The sequence below is a fragment of the Alligator sinensis genome, unplaced genomic scaffold (assembly GCF_000455745.1).
Source record: "Alligator sinensis unplaced genomic scaffold, ASM45574v1 scaffold1192_2, whole genome shotgun sequence".
Classification (NCBI taxonomy): domain Eukaryota; kingdom Metazoa; phylum Chordata; order Crocodylia; family Alligatoridae; genus Alligator; species Alligator sinensis.
Window position 1 is genome coordinate 1,012,433 of NW_005842312.1, and position 21,836 is coordinate 1,034,268.

Sequence of the window (21,836 nt, forward strand, 5' to 3'; positions counted from 1 at the left end):
CCCTAGGGGTCTTCAAGAGGAGGTTAGATAGGCATCTAGCTGGGGTCATCTAAACCCAGCACTTTCCTGCCTATGCAGGGGGTCGGACTAGATGATCTATTGAGGTCCCTTCCGACCCTAACATCTATGAATCTATGAAAAGAATGGGCTATTTTTCCACTGGAGTTTGTTTGAAAACAGGTTAAACGAACATGTTCCAAGCAATGGGTCAGATATATTTACCTAGCCATTGAGCAGTCCATTGGACAAGATAACCTCAGGGTGCCTTGCAGCCCTGTATTTCTAGGACTTGCTATGACTTTTGGGTGAAACAGAGGGAATGCAATTTCCCCTTTTTCTTTTGGCAGCAGTATTATCCAGACTTACTTCCGTGTTCTCTTAAGGACCAGAATTTGTCATTCTCAGCATAAATGGCCCCTGAGGCAAAGGGTGAAATCTCTCACCAAAACCAAAATTGCCTCAGAGGTGCAAAGGGGCAGCAGGAAGGACCACTTGTAACAGAGCAGTTCCCAGGGGTGGTTCTCTCCTACCTTCCAGTTCTAAGACAGGCCTCATCAATTTTTTTCTCAAAGAAAATGTTATTTTGTTCACTCTGGAGTTTACTGATCTTTTTTGTGAGGATCCCCTATACCTAAACATTTCTTTTTACTACATAGCAGATGGAGCAGCTGAAATTCAGGGGCATAACAACCTCTCATACAGAACAAACTACGAAACCTAGTCACTTTTGACTCATCACAAGAATAACTACCATAAATGTATAACATTAGATTTCATTAGTTACTGGATTGGTAAATATCCAGTAAGGTAAAACCTATATCGCTAAACCTGATACCATGAGCAAGCTCTCTCTCTCATATTTGATGATAAGATGGTATATAGGTCAGTTGATTGCTCCATTTCCATTCTATTAGGAGGCAAAACCTCAAGGCACAAGGGTATGGATTCAGCCACCATAAACTGCTATGCCACCAGAAGTTGAAGACATAGACATTCAAAGGAAAAATTTCCTCATGAGCTATACTACTTTGCTTGTCACTACTGCATGGAAGTACTTCATAAATAGCAATTTATCTTGACTCAGCCCCTGCTCGGTAGGGTATGATTACCTCATTTTAGAGCTAGGGAACTGAGGCACAGAGATTAAGGAGAAGGAGATTTGCTAGTTTCATATATTTGATTTGAGACATGTAAAACAAAGGACTCAAAAATCTGGTTATACACAACACTGCATATGTTCATAGAAGAGCTCCCGCTGACCTGTTACAACTGCAACTACTGTCAGCTTATCAGCAAATTAGACACAGGGTGTCAACTGAGTACCCAGAAAATGAAGACCATAGGGTTAGCGACCACCTTTGAAAATTTTGCTTTAAGTGATTGCTTACCATCCAAAGGCAGGAATACAGGTTTCCCTCACTTTATGCTGTACATGCGTTCCTGGAAAACGGCACATAACTCAAATTCGCATGAAGGGAATCCACTTTACAATGCAACAAGGAGGGATTCGTTCCAAGAAGTCAACTTTAATGTCCCCCAGACCCATTTCAACCACTTTTACATGACAATTTTGGTACTCACCAACAGCAGACAGTACACATAAGAACAGGGTGGTGGTGAATGTTTAGTGTGCATGGGGCGAAGGAGGCTGCCACTGCACTTTGAGCCCTGTTGCCCTGAGAGCTGTGTGCCGCCACATGCGTGCTGCTGCTGAAAGGGCAAGGGGCACAGTGCAACTGCAGCAGGGAGTAAAACGCTCAGGCTTCCACCATACCGATCGCATAAAAGTGAATTTGCCTTGCATATAATTAATTTTTGGTATAAAAAGGGTCATTGCATAAGAGCAATTTCGCACATACAGAACCCACATAAAGCAAGGGAAGCCTGTAGAATCTAGTTACCCATGGGTGAATTGAATGCCTTAACCATAAAACTATACTCTCCCTGAAAACCCCTGCTTCATTCATATATAATGTCAAAATTCTACAAAAAAAGAAGCAGCATTCCTACAGTCAACAGCCTTGGGTGAGATAGGGGTTCTGTGTAAGCTACATATCCTTGAAGAGTGTTTTTCAAATGCATATACCAGGTTGGGGAAAGCTCAGGTTGCATAGACCATATTATTTCTGGCATTATATATCTTCTTAGTGCAATATTTTACAACCTGAATTTTTTTTTAATGCATTTTACATGCAATATTACAACAGTGATATATAGTATACAGGGAGATTTACTGCAGCTGTGAAATCAAAGTTAAATTCACCCAACAGAGTACAAAAGTGGATACTAAGTTATAACAAAAACAGTGATAGCCACAGTACATTACAGCTGCAGCATATCATGATTTTACTCTAAATGCCCTTTTAAAATGGATTAAATTAAGGGCAGTACGCCTGATCTCCCCCATACTTCTGCAGCTCACATTTTCATGAAAACTTAGTTTCCTAATTGTCATATTTTGCCTGTAGCCTTCACCTGCCCTTAAGAAGCAAATGATAAATCAATACATAATCATCATTTTTAAACGTTCTAACTAGAATCCTGCCAGAACTGAATTATGCGCAAGCCAAGCCATGAAAAGTAGTAGTTTACCTTCAGAAAGTATCTTGTTATTGATGTTTCTCTCCACTTTTGAAAGAGGAGTAGAAGAAAGGCGTCTTGAAGGAGAGACTCTTTCTCGTGGTGGAGTTAGATGATTTTTCAAGACATCATTGTGGCCAGCTGATTCATCATACCTCTGGTCTCTCGAACTGCTAAAAGCGAAATGCTGGGAACCAAGGTTGTCTTCTACAAATAAAACTTCACGCTGAGAAGTCAAAGGGACTCTACCAACAGCACACTGTAAAGGTATAGCAGATTTAGTCTTTGTTGGTGTGCTACTTGCAACTGCACCCTGAATGATTCTAGTTTGGTAATTTCTGTAGGCTTCTTCCAAGTACTCTGCCTCTTTCTCTAGCTCTTTTATCCTAGCCTTGGTTTTGGCTACAGATTCAAGATCAGAATCTGAGGAAGTGCCAAGTGTCCGTGAATGCTGGTGATGACCAACTCTTAAAACAGCATCTGCTTCAATGATATCAGTCAAAGCCCGGTTCTTCAAGAATATACCATCCACATAAATGTCATGAGGTACAAATTTATCACCAGTGAAGTCAATGACAGAACGATCAACAAGCGAAGGCTTAGGATTCCGATACACTTCATTCTCTAGAACTATAGAAACAAGGGGGTTGGGGGGGAAGGGAAATGAAATTATTTAAATTCTGATTTTGGTCACATGATTCAGATGTGATTTACATTTCATATTTGCAAATTTAACCTACTGATCTTAAATGTAGGATTTTTTTTCAGTTAAAGTAGAAAAGGAAAGCAATTAAAAATGGTATTACCATTTTTTTCTCACATACAACATGCACCTTTCCCCCACCCCCTACCAAAAAAAAGGCTGCTGGAAATTGCAGTATGCATTATATGTAAGAAATACACTTAGAAAACCAACTTCCAGTTACTAGACAAAAGCGAATGTAAAATCTGTGTCTGACTCAGGGAGCAGAACAACGAGCAGGCTCCTTCCTCTAGCCTAGGGGTGGGCAAAGTCCGGCCCATGGGCCGGATCTGGCCAGCTGTGCACTTGCACTCCATTTCCCAGCAGCCCCTGCCCATGTGGCTGGGGCCGGTATCCATGGAGACCCCAGCAGCAGGCACCTGGGCCAGGGTTTCCAAGGACACCAGCCCCAGCAGCACTGGCAGGCAGCAGCAGCAGCTGGGGGTGGGGGGTAGGGAGAGGGTAGAGGCAGCCATGCCACTGGGAGGGGTGGCTGCAGGGGGCTATGGAGAATTTTGGGGTGGTTATAGCCCCCTCAAACCCCACCCCTGCTGGTAGGGCACAGAGCTGCTCCAGAGCCCAGCTGGGATCTTGCAGTGGTGACAGCACCTACAGCCTGCATGCAGATGCTACGATCTGCAGCCTGCATGCTCCAGGCAGGGGCGTGCAGGCAGCAGATCACAGCTCAGCCCCAGATCCAGACCACGCTGTCACCGCTGCAAGGAGCTGAAGCACAGCCATGATCCGCTGCCTGCACACCCCTGCCCAGAGCATGCAGGCTGTGGATTGCAGCTCTGCCCTGGCTCTGGATCATGCTGTCACTGCCACAAGATCCCAGCCGGGCTCCAAAGCAGCTCTGCACCCTGCCAGCACTGCTGGGGCCAGTCTTCACAGAAACCCTGGCCCTGCGCTATCACAGAGCAGCTGCTGCTGGGGTCTCCATGGAAACTGGCCCCAGCCATGTGGGCAGGGGATGCTGGAAAATGGAATCCGGCCACCATCTGGATCCACCATTTTGCCTACCCCTGCTCTAGCCACTACCACTCAGTTACTTACTACGTGTTGTATGTAAGAAAATACGATATATTACATTTTATGTTGCTGTGTAACTTCAAGTCATCACTGATTTGTTTTTGTAAGCAAATATTTAGATCCAACAGATGCAAAAATATCAAATGCTTAAAAAGGCTAATATTTCTTTGGTACTTAAATAATTATTGTACCTAAAACATATTAAACTACTCAGAGTGCAATGTCACATGGCAGCAACAGCTCCTTGAACCATCTCTTACACTTTAAAAGTTTATAAATGTCTGTTTTAAATGATAAGTGTAAAATGTGGCCTTCATACTGTTGATCTATAAGCTAATTTTCTTTTGATATAAAAATACTGAATGTGGTTTATGCTATTTTTTTTATAATAGCATAAAAACCTGTAGTTTTGCCTTGCAGGCAGTTTTCCCAGTCTGGAAGGGAAAACTACAAGTTTCCCCTTGCAAGCTGGCACAGTTCCAGTGTGCAAGGGTCTGCTTGGGGCTGGGGAAACAGGTCACAGGGAGCGCCTTGTGCATGTATGCATGGATACATGCATGAGGCAACCAGGCAGCAAGGAGATCAGCTCCTGCAGCTCCTTCCAGGTAAGTCTATGGAAGTGGGGGGGAAAGGATCACAGGCAAAGCATGGGGTGGGGTGCAGAGGGCACAAATGTGTGACAGGGGTGGGGGAGCAGAGGTGACATGTTGGGGAGCGAGGGGGCCAAGGCAACACAGAGAAGGCATGTGCCCCACAAGATTTCTGCGCCCACCACCTGCTGCTTCCAGGTGGGCAGAAGCTGCCTTCGCAGCCCAGTGGGAAGGACCTGGTGCAGAAAGGAGCACCACATTGCCATGGCTGCCAAGGTGAGGTGCCCCCTGCCCACTTGGCAGCAATCTGGGGCACAATTCCACTGCCACACCTCACTTTGGTGGCCATGGCAGCACGTTGCTCCCTCCCATGCCAGGTCCCACCAGGGCCTGGGGAGAGGCAGGGCACCAGCATATCAGGGCTGGTCGGTGCTACAAAGTAGCAGTGTTGGGGGGCAGCCACAGCTGGACCTGTGTTTTGGTGAGTGAAGGGAGCAGGGGGAGCGAAGGGGACAAGGGGAACTCTGATTTTCCATGATGAAAAAAACCAAAATCAAATGCCAAAATATATAGGTATTTAGAATGCATGTTATTGTTGTGATTGAGGCACTGGCAAGCTTCCAAATTGCAACTATATGAATAAAACATTGTGTTCAACAGATACTTCTATCTATCTATAGATAGATATATATGAAACGCCACTATCTATCTATAGTGGCATTTCATTTTAATTGTGGAAAAACATGGACCGGGGGGGGGTGTCAAGAGAATGCTGGGATTTTTATCAGAGAAGTTGGGATTTTTAAACAGAGAAAAACAGGATTCCAGCTTACTACACACAAGAATCTCAATTAGCTGAAAATTAAAGTTCTAATTTGCACCCTATAGAATTCACACCCTATGAGTTATTACGCAGATTCACAATCTATGAGTAATAACTTATTACTCATAGATTGATCCCTTACTGTCTCAGTTACTTTTCAAACCATTGGAAGAGTTTGTACAAACGAAAAGGTCTTTATACATTCAGCTAAAAATCTAAATAATACACACCTGTTTGGGTTTGCTTCAGTTGCACTTTCAGATCTTCAACCTGAACATTTAACTTTCTGATAGTAGCTTCACACTCTAACAGTTGGCTCTTTAATTGTGTGCACCGCTCAACCTGCAAGAGATGTTGAAAGGAAAATCTTATCCAAACTTTTCTTATCTTCAACACGTGTTTAAAATTTCTCTTTCTACCCATGGAGACTTATTTCTTTCAAAACTTTATTTCTACTACCACAGATCGTTTTGTTTAGTATAAAATGTGCAGCGGCTTTCTAGGTTGGGTTTTTTCCTTCTTCCAGGTTCATCAGCTGCATTGACTTATAGTAAACTAGCACTGATACTTCTATTTTGCGCCAAATTGGTTGAAAAAATATTTTTTTGTGCTTAAACAATGAAAAGATAAAATAAAACAAAGTACCACCTGCATTCATATTAGATCCGTGTTGGGATGGGCCTGTTTACAAAATGACATAAAAAAGAAACATTTCTCATTCTAATAAGGTAAAAAATAATTTACCTCCATTTGTAGTTGCTTTTCTAGGAGTTGTTTGTGGTTTACAAACTCTTCCTGTTCCAACTTTCTAGCATGTTCAGTTCTTTTCAACTCCGCTTGGCAGGCCAGATGTTCAGTTGACGGCTGAGTTAGTTCTGTCATATAAAAGAACAATGTCAAGAAATAGTTTACAATATTATAAGCAATATACTCTCATTATTTATAGTAACCCCTTTAGGAACAAAACTGAAATACTTTTCTAGATTCCAACAGATCTATATAGGCACATACTGCTGTAGTATATACCAGGACTTTTACTAATGGTAGGCTGCCACTGGCTGCTGATCCTACGTGCTTGGGTATTCTCACTTTGTTCCTCCCTCCGGTGCAGCACCAACTGGTAGGCCTCACCAGCTTCAAGCCTCCCCTTCTACCCCACAAACCCATCCACACAGTACCTACGAGAGACCCAATCCTTGCTATCCCATTGCTGGTCTTAAGGAACAGACCATGGTTTTTCATGGGCTACTTTAATCTCACAAACCGCAGCTCTAATGCCTCACAGCTGCAACGGGGAAAGATTTGGGGCTCCAGGAGTACCCCATGGATGGGTTTATGACATGGAGAAGCTTGAGGTTGATGAAGCTTGACAGTGGTGTACTGGAGAGAGGAATGGTACGGGGAGGGAAACCCAAGCAGAGGAGATCAGTGGCCCATGGCAGCCTGCCACCAGTAAAATGTTACTGACCCCTGGTATATAATACAGATGGCTTTCCCTTGGGTTGTGAAAGACTTTCAGGTCCGCCTTTCTGCAAAATTGGTTAGCCTGGAATATCTCCTGCCCTGAGCTCACACTCTACCACTGGCAATCAGTACAGAGACAAAACAACAAAAGGAATATTATATAGGAGAAAACAATTGTACAAGAAAAACTGACCATAAGTTTGAAGACCGAACAAAAAGACAAATTAAAGTTTCTTAGCCTCTCATCTGACTATAACCTAGTCCTTCAGAGAGACCTGCCAGTATTTTCAAAGATCAGCCTTTCTGCCAATCCTGCCAGCCCTGACCACTGGGGACCTGACCTCTCGCAGAAATTGGGATAATCCAAAAGCCCCATCTCCAACACAGCTCCCTAAATACCTTCAAACCAGTCCCCTCTCCCTAAAACAGCACTGTCCCTATTCCTCAGGCATCTCCATTTTCTAGATATTTACTTCCTAACAGGGCAGCTGGAATTCTTTTAGCTAAGGGTCCATTAGTCTGAGATGTCTTAGCTACTATAGGGTTGTTTTTCCTATTACAGGTAGATAACTACTTGGGTGCCCATCCCACCAGGAGTCCGGTCAGCCTGTGATTGGGAATGGCAATGGTCTCTTACCTAGTAAAACAATGGAAAGATACTTAGCAGGTTTGCCCATCCCATTTTCCTTGTGTATTTAGCCTCATTTATTTAGCCTCATTTACTTTGGCTAAACCAGTGGTGGCAAACTTTTCAGTTCTGCAGCCTGCATCAGTGCTGCAGGATTGGCTCATGAGCCCAATACAAAACACATCAGATCAGGCCCCAGTCCTGCATGACATATCTTGCAAGATTAGGTCTGCCTCCCCAGCCCCAGCCCTGGGAGTGCCAGATTAGGACTGCCACCCAAAACTCAACCCAGATCCCATGCACACCAGAATCAGGCCTGCTACTCTAGTGCCAGCCCTGCATGCGCCAGACGCATGGGACCACATCATCTGGCCTGCAGAGGTTGGAAATTTGCCAGTGAGGAAACAGAAGTGTTACTGCTACTGTCTTCCCTGGCCCCAAATTTCCAGACCCTTGGGAAGCCACGTGGGCCAGATCCCTTGGCTCCTCAGACCAGATTTAGCCTAAGGGACAGGAGTTGAATATTCCTGGGCTAAATCATGTTCAAAATCATAAAGATATGTACAGACAGCATAATGTAGCCATACAGAGAAAGGAGTGACAAAAACGAACACAGTATAACATTAGTTTTTTTTAAATGAGACCAAACATACCATATCAGTGAAATTAACTAAAGGCAGTGAAACAAACAGCATAGGTCTCCAAATACCTCTATGTACAAACCCCTTGAATTATACTGCGGTTCGTGACACTCACCTCCCATGGGAGATGCCACTGCTTTGGGGAGAGGTGACTGCACTGGGGGCTGTGAGGCTGATGTGAGGACAACGGCTCTCCATTCTGGTTGCCACAGACCAGATCATCCATAGGTTACTGATCCTTGGTATACACTAATTGGGATTTCTGTTTCTTTTAGGGACCAAATTTTCTGAGTGCCTCTCTCAGAGTCAATAAGACCTGGGTAGGAGATTCCTACATGGCAAGTAACATACCTGAACATACTTGTCCCGTCTTCTGTACACCTTAATTTGATGTGCATTTCTGCCTTTCCAAAACATGTTCTACAGTCTATCTATACATGTACAACACAGTGGACACATCTACATGTGCCCGTACAGCACCATTGTTACTACACTGACATTTAGTACTTCCTCTTGGAAGTGCTAAATGACAGCGCAGTAACAGTCCATACCACGCTGTGCTGGTGGAAGTTATTTTTAGCTGCTACATTGTCATAGCAATGCACTACAGCAAGGGAGTGCATTGCTACGGTGACCAACATTCCCTCTAAGGTGTAGCGATCCATGAGCGTGCTGCTTCGGTCCCACCTCCCCCTTTCGCTAAGCCTGGATCTGGACTACACTAAGCCTAATAGACTAAAATCCTCATGCAATGGATTTTGTAATAATCCTCCAAGCACAAGACTGGGGGCTGGGGAGCGGAGCAGTTCTCTGGACTCGGTAATGAGGACTCCCTATTCATGATACAGAAATCTTATGTCATGGTTAGACAAGGTGCTTTGGGTAAATGTGATATAATTTACCTAAAGCATCTTGTCTGCCTATGTCCTTAGACCAAAACAGCTGGAACCAGCACCCCCAAACTACAACATGGTTAGGAACAATTCCTTGCGTCTACTCCTTTTCCTCTCAGGCAGACCCAGGTTCTGCACCATCCTGCTCTGCCCCGTGCACTTTTACCTGCTGCAGGTAACCAAACTGAATCCGACCGTGGTGCATGGGGCTGTGTAAACACTGTTGCTGAGAAAGCAACGTGCTGTCTGAAGACGAGTGAAGTGTCAGGGTGCGCTCTTGGCTGTCTTGAGCCACTGCTGCCTGCAGCATATAGTCTCAGATCTAGGGAAGCCAAGTTCTGCATGTGTCCCTACTCCAGGAGCGAGGAGGCACATGGACTCAGGGCTGGGGGGTGGAGCAGTTCTCTGGAGCCGGCAGAGCCTGCACCAGCCCCAGCCCTCGCTCCCACTTCTGGGAGCAAGGAGGCACCTGGCTTTGGGGCTGGGAAGCGGAGCAATTCTCCAGTGCTGGCAGAGCCCGTGCCAGCCCCCAGCTCTAGCCCCAGCCCCCGCCTCACCGCGCTGTGCCACAGCCCAGCTCCTCTCCAGGCGGGTGCGCAGCATTAATAAGTTATTGCGCTGCATGGCATTAAATTGTGCGCAGCCGCACACACGCGCACCTTGGAGGGAACCTTGACGGTGACATAGCTGTAGCATCACAGTTTGTGCCTGCCGACACTATGTCACTGTAGCACATTGCTACATAGTCTCATGTAGATGCACCCAGTAGTTTGTTATTCTACAGAGACCAAATATATCAGAAAGGTCATGTGCAGTAGGTTGTCCTCTACTAGCCACAATAAATAAAGCTATTATTGAAAATATTGATGCAAGTTTCTGGTAGACACAAAGGAAGGGAGAGTAAGGACAGGAGGGATATTAATTTCTGCCTTCTTTCCCCATCTGTAAAATGTGGATAATGGTAATTCCTTTGTCACATTGACTTATTTAGACCATAAGCATTTCATGGCAAGGACTGTTCTCTTAATGCTTTCACAGTGTCTAGCACAATAGGATTCTAGATAAAGGTACAAATATTACATTAATGATGATAATGATAAATAACTAGCCCAAGGTCACCAGGAAGTCTGTAATAGAAGTCCAAGACTTCCACAAAGTCCACAAGTGTATTTATAACCAAACTTTACCTAGCAAGTGTGATGCTAAAAACTTAAGAAAAAAGAAATATAAAGATGAAAACAAAAAGAGGAAAGCCAAGTATAATGAAGGTTTCTTTTAAAACATTAGTCATTTCACTTACATATATTAGTAGTTTACTAACAATAGTAACATTAAGTGTTTATTTTAATGGGAATTATATAATGTTCTACCAAATAAGGAAAAAAATAAAAATAAAATCATACTCTCTCTCAGATGCTGGTTTTCATTACGAATTTCCTCCTGCTGTTGTCTAAGTAGTTTATTCTGCACCTGAAGCTCCAGTTTCTCTTCCTTTAACAAGGAATAGTCTACAACCTCTTTCAATTTTTCTGTCAGTGAATGATTCTGCTTGCTTACCAACAGAACTTGAGTTTTTACTGACTCTAGTTCCAGCTGTAGACAAAAATAGTGTTAGAAGCTTATAATGTTAGAAGCTTATTTAAAATATTTTTTTTTAAATCTACATGTGATAAAGGGGGAGGTTTTTCCCCCCCCATCATCTATCATTAAATTACTACCAAAAGCAGCATGTGCTCAGAGATGAAAACTAACTATGAAGTTGATTAAAAGCAGCCAACACTGAACATGCCTCTAGAACACATGGCCCACACTGGGCAAACATAATGATGGGAACCTACCACAAGAATAGGTTTGTGCAGCCCATCTAAATAATACATACAATAGTGCCCATTAAGTGAAGTCTCACTCACTGCCAACATTTCTTCAAGTCATGGTGAGCCGCATCATTTCATACAGCTCACCCAGAATCCTTCTGTTGCCCTCTATCTCAGCCGGATGCATATGATTAATGTGGCCCACCCTCCCTGAAGTGAAGCCAGACCCATTTGACCTGTGCCTCATCTTCATATACATTTTTGGAGCATCCTAGGACTTCTAACAAAAACACCTAGTTCCAGTCTTGAGTGGGGGCTAATTAGCACATGGATTCTTTGTTGCGGGAGGCATAAAATATCTGGAGTATACACACATACTGAGCAGTGCTGAGTTGCAGGAACACCACGGATTGAAATGCTCTGAACTTTGGTGGGGCCTGGCCTAATGAACGATATAGTAAATCACAAGTCTCACTTCTGTGTGCTCAGGGAGAGCAGGGTAAGGAGAGGCTGAAGGAGCAGCTAGGGGAAAAGTTGGGGGGAAGCAGAGAGCAAAGGGCTACCTGACTTCCCAGATTTATTTTCCCTGTTGCAGCAGGAGGAGGGGGAAAAATTCAAGGCAAGACTCCAATAATTACTAGATCTGGAAAATGATAACAAATTTATAAATTTTCTGTATATAGAATGTATTTATTGGGGGGGAATCAGCTTATAATCAAGTTCATCTTCTATTAGATGGTAAATATGGTAATATAGCACAATGATGGAAAGTTATTTTATACATCTCTCCTGAACATGTACAAGAACACAGTTCAAATGCACAGCTGCTCTAAATCTGGACTCATAATTACCTCCAGTTCTTTCGCACGAGACATTGCTTGCTTGAGTTCTTCCTTTTTAGAATTAACAGCAACAGCCTCTTCATGCAAAAGCAAGGCCTTCTCTGTTGGGAGGATAAAGAGCCTGAGTGAAAATTTGCTAACATACTACACACAAGCATCTACATTAGCTGAAAATTAAAGTTTGAATTTACACCCTTAAATGTTACGAAAAACTGGAATTAAGGTTGCTCAAGTATCTGCCCCTTTGTACTTATGTATTAGGATGCAGCCTTTAATTACATGATCGCATACTATTTCTTAGGAATGTTTTTCAGGACACCATCATATAAATTTAAAGATGATCTCCTGACCTGCCTCTCTCAAGAGCTTCATTTAAATGCACTATGGTAAAAGCTCTGTTATCCAGCATCCCCCAGGAATGGGGGGTGCCAGATAACAAAATATGCTGGTTAACTGCGACACCCAAACAGGCGTCTTTGCCTGTTCGGGCCGCTGCTTCTCCCGTGGGCCCCGCAGGACAGGGAGGCAGCCCCCGTGCAGCCCGCCATGCGTGGGGGGTCAGCAGCGCAGGCCGCTCTGCCCTGAGCCGTGGAGGCTCAGAGAAACTGGAAATGCCACAGTGGAACTGACTTATTGCCATTTTAATATAAACTACAAGATAAACAAGAGATGTGGCACTTAAAATTAAAGACATTAGTTACCTTTATTCTTTTTTTCATCTTCAGTAACTTTAGTGGTTCTGGCTATATATTCTTCCTTCAGGTCAAGCTGGTATCTAAGAATAAAAGAAAAAAATCCTGTAATTTCCAAAAACCCAAAAGAAAAAACCCCCTGTAATTTCCCAACTTCTACATTAATGATCAAAAGTTTTATATCTATTAATTCTAGTAGAACTCAAGCTCGTTATCTTGTAAATGATAGGAGCCCTTAGGTCCCACTGGGCGTATCTACACATTTATTAATGCACCTTAGGTACTGCACATTTAGTTTAGTACTTGCTTAATTAAGTACTAACTAAATATACAGTACCTAGAGTTACTGTACAGTAGTGCCGGCACATGATTATTTAGTGACACCTACTGCACATTAGCCTAATAACACTGCGCAGTAGGCTATTAGCATGGTTTTTGCTGTGATGCACTATTGCACAGTGTTATTAAGCTAATGCGTAGTAAGCATCTGATGTAGATGTGCCCGCTGAAATCTACCAAGCTTAGGGTGTGTAGTTCATAGAATCAGACCTTACTTAGATTATGAGCATTGTGAGGGAGCTACATCTTCTTGTGACTTGATAAAAGTTGAAATCACTGAGGTCCTGATACTGCTTGTGTTATTTGAAGGTTAATATAAAAATAAACAGTTCTCCCATTTCTAATCCATTAACTTCATTTCTGCATGAAAAAGGGAAGTCTATCCTCATTTCTCAGCAAATATTAATCACAGAGAATCTAATCATGGTTCATATTGTCTTCATTATCTCAAATATTTTAATGCATACTTTTATCATTATAACTAAGCATGTACAAATGTCAGAACATGACCTTATAATCAAATCACTTATTCATGAAAATAATGGGCTTTTCCCATTTTTATAAACCAAAAAATATTAATCTACTTTCAAATAATTATATATAGCTCTGCCATATTTTTTCTGGTTTTTTTCTTTTGATTCCAGTTACTAGTTCTCTTTAAGCTTTGTACCTTCATAATACAACAGTCAATCACTGGTGTTATAGGTTGTATAGGCAATAATATTTTAATGTCAGCTTCAATATTATAGCTACAGGACAAAAGGAACATTGATTGTCAGAATTTTTAAAGGAATTGTGTCTTTCTGCACATATAGTGCCAAAAACATTTTTAAAATATCTGTAATTTTAATAAATAAATACACCATATTCTTAAAATAGTCCTTCCATCTTAAGATTCAAAAGCATTTAACAAAACATTAGTAGATGAAGCTAAAGATTACATTTGTGGACAGGGTTATGGTTTAATAGCTATTAGCGGAGCAAAAAAAAAAAAAAGGAACAAAAGGTACAGGACAGCATCAAACAGACAGTTTTTAAAAATATAATTTTTATGATAGGAGCTCTTTTGAATTGATTTTTAAGTGTGTAATCATTTGCTTCTGCAAGTAACCACTTATACCCTATTAATATTGGGTTTGTCCCCCCGATTCCTCCGTGTCTGTCAAGCAGTGGCCAAAATAAATGACCAAAGCTACTCTGCATCTACCTGTCCAGCTACACAAATTCACATACTTTCTTCCTCCCATACAGAAGCCTGGAAATCTGACTCACTTAAAATTCTAAAGGCTTGTGGGCAGAACATCACTAAACAGGGTGCACTGTTTGCAAGCTGCAAATCTATTTCTGTGTTTATAGTAAGTGAGAGGTAAACAAGTGAAACTCGTTAAAATAAAAATCTCTCTCTATATATATATACACATACATACATACAAATATGTACACATGTACTTATACACATACATATACACAGATATACACACACACAAAAATTCTTGCTTCGCTACAGCTCTCATACGTCTCCTACAGAATATATTATTCAATTTTCATATAAAATATTTAGTCTCTGTGATAAAAACAAATTACTTCAGGAGTTCATTCTTAAGCCTTTGGTCATAAGTCTCCTCAATATTTTTCACAGCAACCTCCCGACGTCGCAACGCATCATCAATAGCCTTATTTTTTTCTTCCTGAAGCTTCTGTGCACTGAAATAATCAAAAACATATTGACAGTGAGCAATTATATGAACAATGACACACCAGGACTTTCAGGAAGTATTTTTTTAATAACATAACATTTGAAATAAAAAATGTAATCGGTTAGTTTGGGGCAATTAAAAATGATGATTGGCATCTGTCATTACAAACAGAAAACAGCCAAGCCTAAAAAGTTGTTTTATTAAAGACACAGCACTAAGAAACTGTGCAGTTATCCTGTAGTGGCCCAGATTCAGTTTCCCAGATCTGAAACTGCTCAAAACTCAGAAGCATTATAGAAAAGATACAGATTATCTCTGCAATTTCAGAATGGCCAAGGACTATACTACTTCATCCATACCCTCTGCTGGCTAACAAAGGAAGTATTTTTCTCTCAGTAAAAAGTCTGCTCTCCTTTCTTCTCACAAAAACATGATGAATAGAAAAAAACAGATTGGGGAACTATCGAAAAGTTGGCAGAAATTAATTTTGGGTTATTTAAATTACGAAAGGAAACACAATTCTACCAAGCAGATATTCATAGTTAATATTACGGGGAACACACACATCAGTACAAATGTAAACTGTCACTAGAGATGCCTTTTTAGACCTAATACTACATTTTGCTTTTCTAATTTCATGACTTCAAAGCAGACATCCAGTTCCTTGGTTTCTCTGAAGTAGCGCCAGCCTCTTTGGTGAGAGAACAAGAAGCCTCTCTTAGCATAGGAAGCCTCTGCTGCTATACACAGCTGTATGGTATTACTCAGCAGATGTAGCATATAGTAGTGAAATAAAAACATATTTCAATTAAATACAATATGCCACATCTTGAAACATGTTTTCCAAAAACAAAGCAAGGCAACAAAGCTAAATTTGTGACCCTGAGTAACTCACATTTCAAAAGCTTCAATTCTTTGCTTCACTTCTGTCTCTCTGGTTCTTATCATTTCAATATCTTTCAGCAGACTTTGTCTTTGTGCATAAACCTCCTTCGCTTCAATCTATATCACAAAACATTATGTACACTTATTTTATTTGTACACTACATACAGAGGATTTAAATGATTACCAGTAAATTCAAACTTAGTAGAAATGGAAACAAAACTCCGATCATATAAAAATTAGAAATTTCAGTGTCATAGATTACTTCAAGCACTGCTTTGATTCTGATAAATAGCATTTGTAAAGCTCACTGCTAGAAGTAACAATTTCAGTAATAAGGAGATAGAGTCACCCATAATTAAGTTCCTTAATTAAGAATTAACACATCTTGAAACACTGGTGACTTGTGACTGTTAATAATTGGGGGGGGGAAGGCGCATAATGTATAGGTGCCAGTGGTATGCAGTGGGGTACATGGTAGGTAATCAAGAGACAAAGGAGTTTTGATTTCTCTTATAGAGCTAATTTTAATGTCATATTGATGATACTATGTAATAGCAGATGGAGAGTGTTCTAAGAAAGAGCTACACATGAAGGAAACTGGCAAGAAAACTGGTGTGTGGAGCAGAGGGCATGTGTGTGTGGGGGGTGGATGTATGATGCAAAGGGTACGTGGGGCTTTCTGGAGCTTAGCCCTTGCCCCAACAGTGCAGGGCTGGTCCAGACTCACCAGAGTCTGGCCCCTTATGGCCTGGACCGGTCCTGCGCCATCAAGGCCATGCATCAAGTTCTGGCGTACCCGGACCGCCCCTGTGCCATTGGGGGCTTCCTGATGGTGCAGGGCTGGTTTGGGCTCACCATAGCTTGGCCCCAATGGCACCGGGACACTTTCCAAGCCCTGGCCCTCTAACCACCCCTTCCCCTCCACCCCACCTTGTCCCATAGACTTACCTGTATGCAGCTGCCAGAACTGCTTCCACCACCCTGCCTGGCTGTACTGCCAGGTGCATGTATGCACGCACGCACATACGCATGGTGCCTCCTGTCCTACAGCCCCACATTTTCCCCCTTTACCTCCCTGCTGCGTTCCATAAATAAAATCGATGAACATTAAATATGGGAAGGGGCAAGTGCCCCCCCACGTTTCCCCCCAATGTCCCCCTGATGCATCAGCAATGTCTTGAAGTAAGATATTACTGGCAATCAGTTAATTAATCAAAAATGTTTCAGAAAATTGCAGAAATCAGAAGTCACATAAGAGGAAAGATTTGTTCGTAACATTTACAGTATTACTACAAAAAATACAAATTTTAGGAAACACCAAAAAAGTATATAGTGATACACACGATGCTCTGAGCACTTTAGTAAGAGTGGCTCTTGAAGCCACTCTAAAACACCTTGCCCTCTACTGCCGAAGCACATGTATAAACACCCTTTGATTCTGCAATTTTGAGTCCAGCCAAACAAACTTTCTAAAGAAATAGTTTAGCTGAGGATCACAATATACATCAAATGTTATATCCATAGCCATCGTTCTAATAAAAATATTCTATAGCTCTTTGAAGAAAACTAATTCTGGTGCACTATACAATGTTAAAAGACTTGCTGGTTGTTGTAGCTGTGCTTTGGATAAATAGAAGAATCTGATACACTACTTTCTTAAGCATTAACATTTCTTTAAAAATTATGTAGTCATTTTTCATCTCTAATATAGAGCAAATCAGCTTAGTAAAGCTGCTGGTCACTGCTGGCAAAACCCAGCCCAGAAACTAATGAAGCTGTGTATACACATTCAAATAATCTGGGAGAAATCTCCCAGGTTTGTTCTCCTGGTAGATAAATTTTACCTAGAGCTGCATATATAGAAATTTTAAGGCGGAGGCCCTGAAGAACAGACAGGCTGTAAGTGCTGACACTGTGCAGGTGTGGGGGTGGTCTTGTGCTCTGCAGGCTCCTTTAGTCTACCTAGCAGAAGATGGCAGCAGTATCTAGGGCAGCTCTGATTAACTGCCCCAGACCGTTCATGATTAGCCTATGTCTCCCTGCAGCACAACATATGGATTGTGAAAGGAATGTGTTCTGTTCCCTACTAGAGCAGCAAAGTCTAGGAGTGACACAGTATCCGAGGAAGATGGGGGAGATGCTGAAGAACTATGTTCTCTTGAAAGAAGGGCACAGCGAGTACAGACATTCACGCTCTCAGGAGAAACTCTCTTGGGAGTAATGTAACCCTCGTTGTTACCCAGGTGATTTTTCTCTTGGACTGGCCATTTTTACTCTGGGAGAAAAAATTTGAACATTTGTACACTCATAATGATTTCTCCTAGAGTGCAGCAACTCTACCTGGAGAAACTGAATATCTGTATGAGGCCTAAGTCCACACAGAATCCATACCATTTCACTTGGTAAATATGCTGATCCAGTATTTTTAACTACTGAATTAATTTCATGCCCACAGAAGTAGAAGAAATAGCATAAGACAGGCATCTCTTTTCATGAAAGTTTATAAGAACAAGACTATGAAGGAAACATGAAGTGTCAATAAAATGATTTTAAATGTGGAAGGAAGTCAGTAGCAGAGTGATCACAGAGCTACACTACAATGGGTATTGCCTAACAACGTTAGATGGCCTAAAACAGAGGTCAGCAATGTTTTCCAGCAGCAGGTCAGAGCGACTCAGCTCACATTGAATGTGGGCAGCACTAGGATCCAGATGCCTAGATGCAGCACTAGGACCCAGCTGTTACCTAGCATGGACAAAGCATCTGGCTGTCCAGCTGTGGTGTGACACAGTGCAGTGCAACCGTGGGCAACACCCCATGCTGCTATATGACAAAAAAGCCGATGCACCATGGGCCAGATCTAGGTTGCCAATCCCTGGTCTAGAAAAAGAGCTGAATGGTAAGGTGGCAAAATCTGTAAATGACACAAAATTATTTGGTTAGTAAAGACTTGAATAGACCCATCAAAGCTCAACAAACAGGCACACAATGGCTGCGTCTACACATTTGTTAATGCGCCATAGTTATGCCAACGCATGATTTTTTAGTGATGTTTGCTGCGCAATAGCCTAGCAATGCTGTGCAGTAGCATATTATCACAGTTTCTGCCCAGCACACTACTGTGCAGTGTTATTTGGCTGCTATAAGCATCTCATGCAGATGTGCCCTATTAAAGACAAAATTCATTACAGACAAGTAAGTAGTAATGCAGTTTGGAAAGAATAAGTTTAATTATAGCATATACATTGTTCGGTCTTAGGTTAAATGTTATCACTCTGAAAAAAAATACTTAAGATTAATGGACAACTTGGCTAAACTTCTGACCAACAGAAGCCAAATAAGATGATAAGTTATATTAAAAATGGTCAGCAATATTTTGCCACCCTGGGCCAGAGCTTGCAAGCCACTCTCTGCCACAGACTGCAAATCTCTGGTCCCATCACCCCAGAGCTCAAGCTGCCTACACTCAGCGAAGATATGTGGCCTCCCTGCAGCGAGATGAACACTGACATAAGGGAGAGGGCTACTGAGAAGGGTGTTACAAAGGGGATGGGCAACTCAGCAGATCTCCATGCTGCCTGATTCTCCATGATGTCTCAGGCTGGGTTGGACCTTTCTGAGATGGATCCAACCTCTTTACACACCAAATCCAGGCCGGGGGGCCGTAGGTTGCCATCCTTAGTATAAAAGAAAGGTTTTCTATTGAAAACACAGTGTTTATGGTAAGAGTATACTAAACTATCCGAGAGAAAAAAAGGTTCTAATATAATAACAATGTCTGGTTTTGTATTTTGTCCTATTTTGTAGCACTGCTTTCAAGCCAGTCTGTTTACATATTTATATTGCACTCACCCCTGTAGTTAGTAAGCATGTTCTTCAATGTAGTGCTTTCCTGATATAGGTCTAAAAAAAAAAAAAAATCTTACTTTTTTCCCCACTTATCACTAAAGTGCAATCTGAATGTAGGTCTTCTAAAGATAAAGAAAGGGTGGTTCCAATAAAACACTTAGCACTTGCTCTAATTTTTATCATTAAACATTACCTCCTGTTGTTTTTGAAGTCTCTCAATAGCATTCTTTTCCCGAGAAATCAGAGCTTCAGACTTGGCTTGGTGTGTCCTTTCAAGCTCATGCCACAGTTCAGAGATTTCTTTCTGGCATTGTGTTTTCTCCTCCATTCTAATCTTTGCTATTTCAACCTCTTTAAAATGTTGCAGCTTTCATAGATAAAATGAAAAAAGTAAATATAACTATAAAAAAATCTCTTTTCTCTAGGTTACATTTTATGTTCACATACATGCATGTATTTGCAAGTAACGTTTTTGCACTATTCATCACAGCAGCCTAGAAAACTCCCTTTAGCAAAAAAAACACCAACATTGTAGCCAAACTTATGCCTCTAAGCTATTCATGATAAAAGCATCCTAGAAACACTTATGATGAAGAAATTTTAGGCATTTTTCATACCTTTCACTTAGGATTACAACACAGATTACAAACACATGTAATACTAACTTTAGGCATAAGCAAACTAAATATGGGGATTAAAGGGGTTCCCCACTATGACTGATAACTAAGAATGACCACAGTCCTTAATTCCTTCTGTTACAAGTTCTCCATCCCTATCCTGTTCCCCCGCAAAATATATTTATCTTATATTCAGATAAATGGAAGGAGCAAAAGTGCCATGCCTACTGGAATCCCATCTGCAAGTCAAAGAAAAGGTCCAAGAAAGGACATCTTGGGGCTAAAGACTCTATATTTATGGAGCCATAGAAAAAAAAGAATCCAAAGCTAGGGACCTCCAAACACAATTGGCAGCATAGCCGAAAGGGAAGTCTGAAGGTTTGAAAGAAAAAGTTAAAAAGAGCATTTCTGCATGGGGGAGTGTTTTTAAATGTGCAAAAACGAATAGGAGTATAAAGGAGTATGAGAATGCAGAGTGCAGGTGTGAAAAGAAAAATGAGGAGAAAAAAATGAAAAACGGGGAATGGGGGAAATGTGAGCACAGAGAGAAGAGAAACTGAATTGAAAAAAAGTACAGTGCATCAGCTCTGAATGGGGAATTGGAGACAACGCACGCACGAGCTTTTCCACGCTTAGTTAAGTCAGTACAATCCCATGAGTGCACATACTGGAAGTGGTTTTGAAATGGCTTATATCAATTTACTTTAAATTGATAAGGAATCAATTTAAGCTAACTTAATATAAAACATTTCTAAACCAATTACCCATATAGGAGGGTTTATGCTGTTACCTAAACCAAATTTGTTTATAAACTTCCATTGGCTTTAATAACAACTAAGGCAATGTCCACAGAATTATACACAGAATTCTGTAGCAGTGCCAGCAACTGCTCAAGGTAGACAAGGCACCAGGTAAGTCTGATATTTTTAGCACCTAAAGACAGATAGAAGTGATTTTTTTCAGAAGGAACAAGAAAACATACAAACAATATTTTAAGAAGATATTTGTTTACACATTGTGTTTTGTGTTTAAGAGCAGAACTCAAGGCTATGCCTTATAGATGCTGCTAAAAAGGGTTTGTGGTTTGTTTGGGTTTCACCCCCCACCTGAGAAGACTGCATGCAAGTGTTTGATGGTTAAAACAGCACAAAAACAAAATGCATTATTATTTATTCTCTGTTTGCTTGTTTACTTGTCTGTAATATGGACAAACTTCGAAAGCGGATATTTTGCATGCTAATGGTGTTAGTGGAAAGATATGACTTTATATATCAGGGGGCTGAAGATTAACTTCTGACTATAAGTTCTAGTATGATCTGCAGACGTATATTTTCAGCATGACCTAATGAAGTCCTAGTCCTATTTCAATATTACAGAGAACTAAGAACATATTTCTTCTGCATCCATACTCAGATTTTCAAACACAAGGGTTACAGATCATAGAATCATACAGAAATAGGGCTGGAAGGGACCTCTCTAGTTCACTCCCCTGCCAGAGGCAGGATCATCCCTATCCAAGTTATCCTATACAAATCTATTGAGTAATCTGTTAACAAAATTACACGGTCAACTCTCCCAGGCCCACGTGGCAACCAGCAAATACCCACAGCAGAACATGGGCATGGCTATGCCTAGATCATCTCCGATCAGTGGCTGTCCAACTTCTTCTTGAGCACCTCCAATAATGGAAAGTCCACAGCTTCCCTA

The 21,836-nt window shown here is 41.5% G+C and overlaps 1 protein-coding gene across 5 annotated transcripts in view; it reads right to left on the minus strand.

The window, feature by feature from the left end:
- OFD1 (OFD1, centriole and centriolar satellite protein) overlaps positions 1–21,836 on the minus strand; it is a 68,767-nt gene that overhangs the window by 38,474 nt on the left and 8,457 nt on the right. For all 5 annotated transcript variants that reach the window (XM_014522163.2, XM_014522162.2, XM_025209849.1 and 2 more), the window contains 9 exons: positions 19,706–19,879; positions 15,673–15,779; positions 14,665–14,784; positions 12,751–12,824; positions 12,059–12,150; positions 10,797–10,986; positions 6,512–6,642; positions 5,998–6,109; positions 2,593–3,210 (listed from right to left, as the gene is read on the minus strand). In XM_014522163.2, the coding sequence (XP_014377649.1) occupies positions 2,593–3,210; positions 5,998–6,109; positions 6,512–6,642; positions 10,797–10,986; positions 12,059–12,150; positions 12,751–12,824; positions 14,665–14,784; positions 15,673–15,779; positions 19,706–19,879 (1,618 nt within the window). The remainder of the gene's footprint in view (positions 1–2,592; positions 3,211–5,997; positions 6,110–6,511; positions 6,643–10,796; positions 10,987–12,058; positions 12,151–12,750; positions 12,825–14,664; positions 14,785–15,672; positions 15,780–19,705; positions 19,880–21,836) is intronic.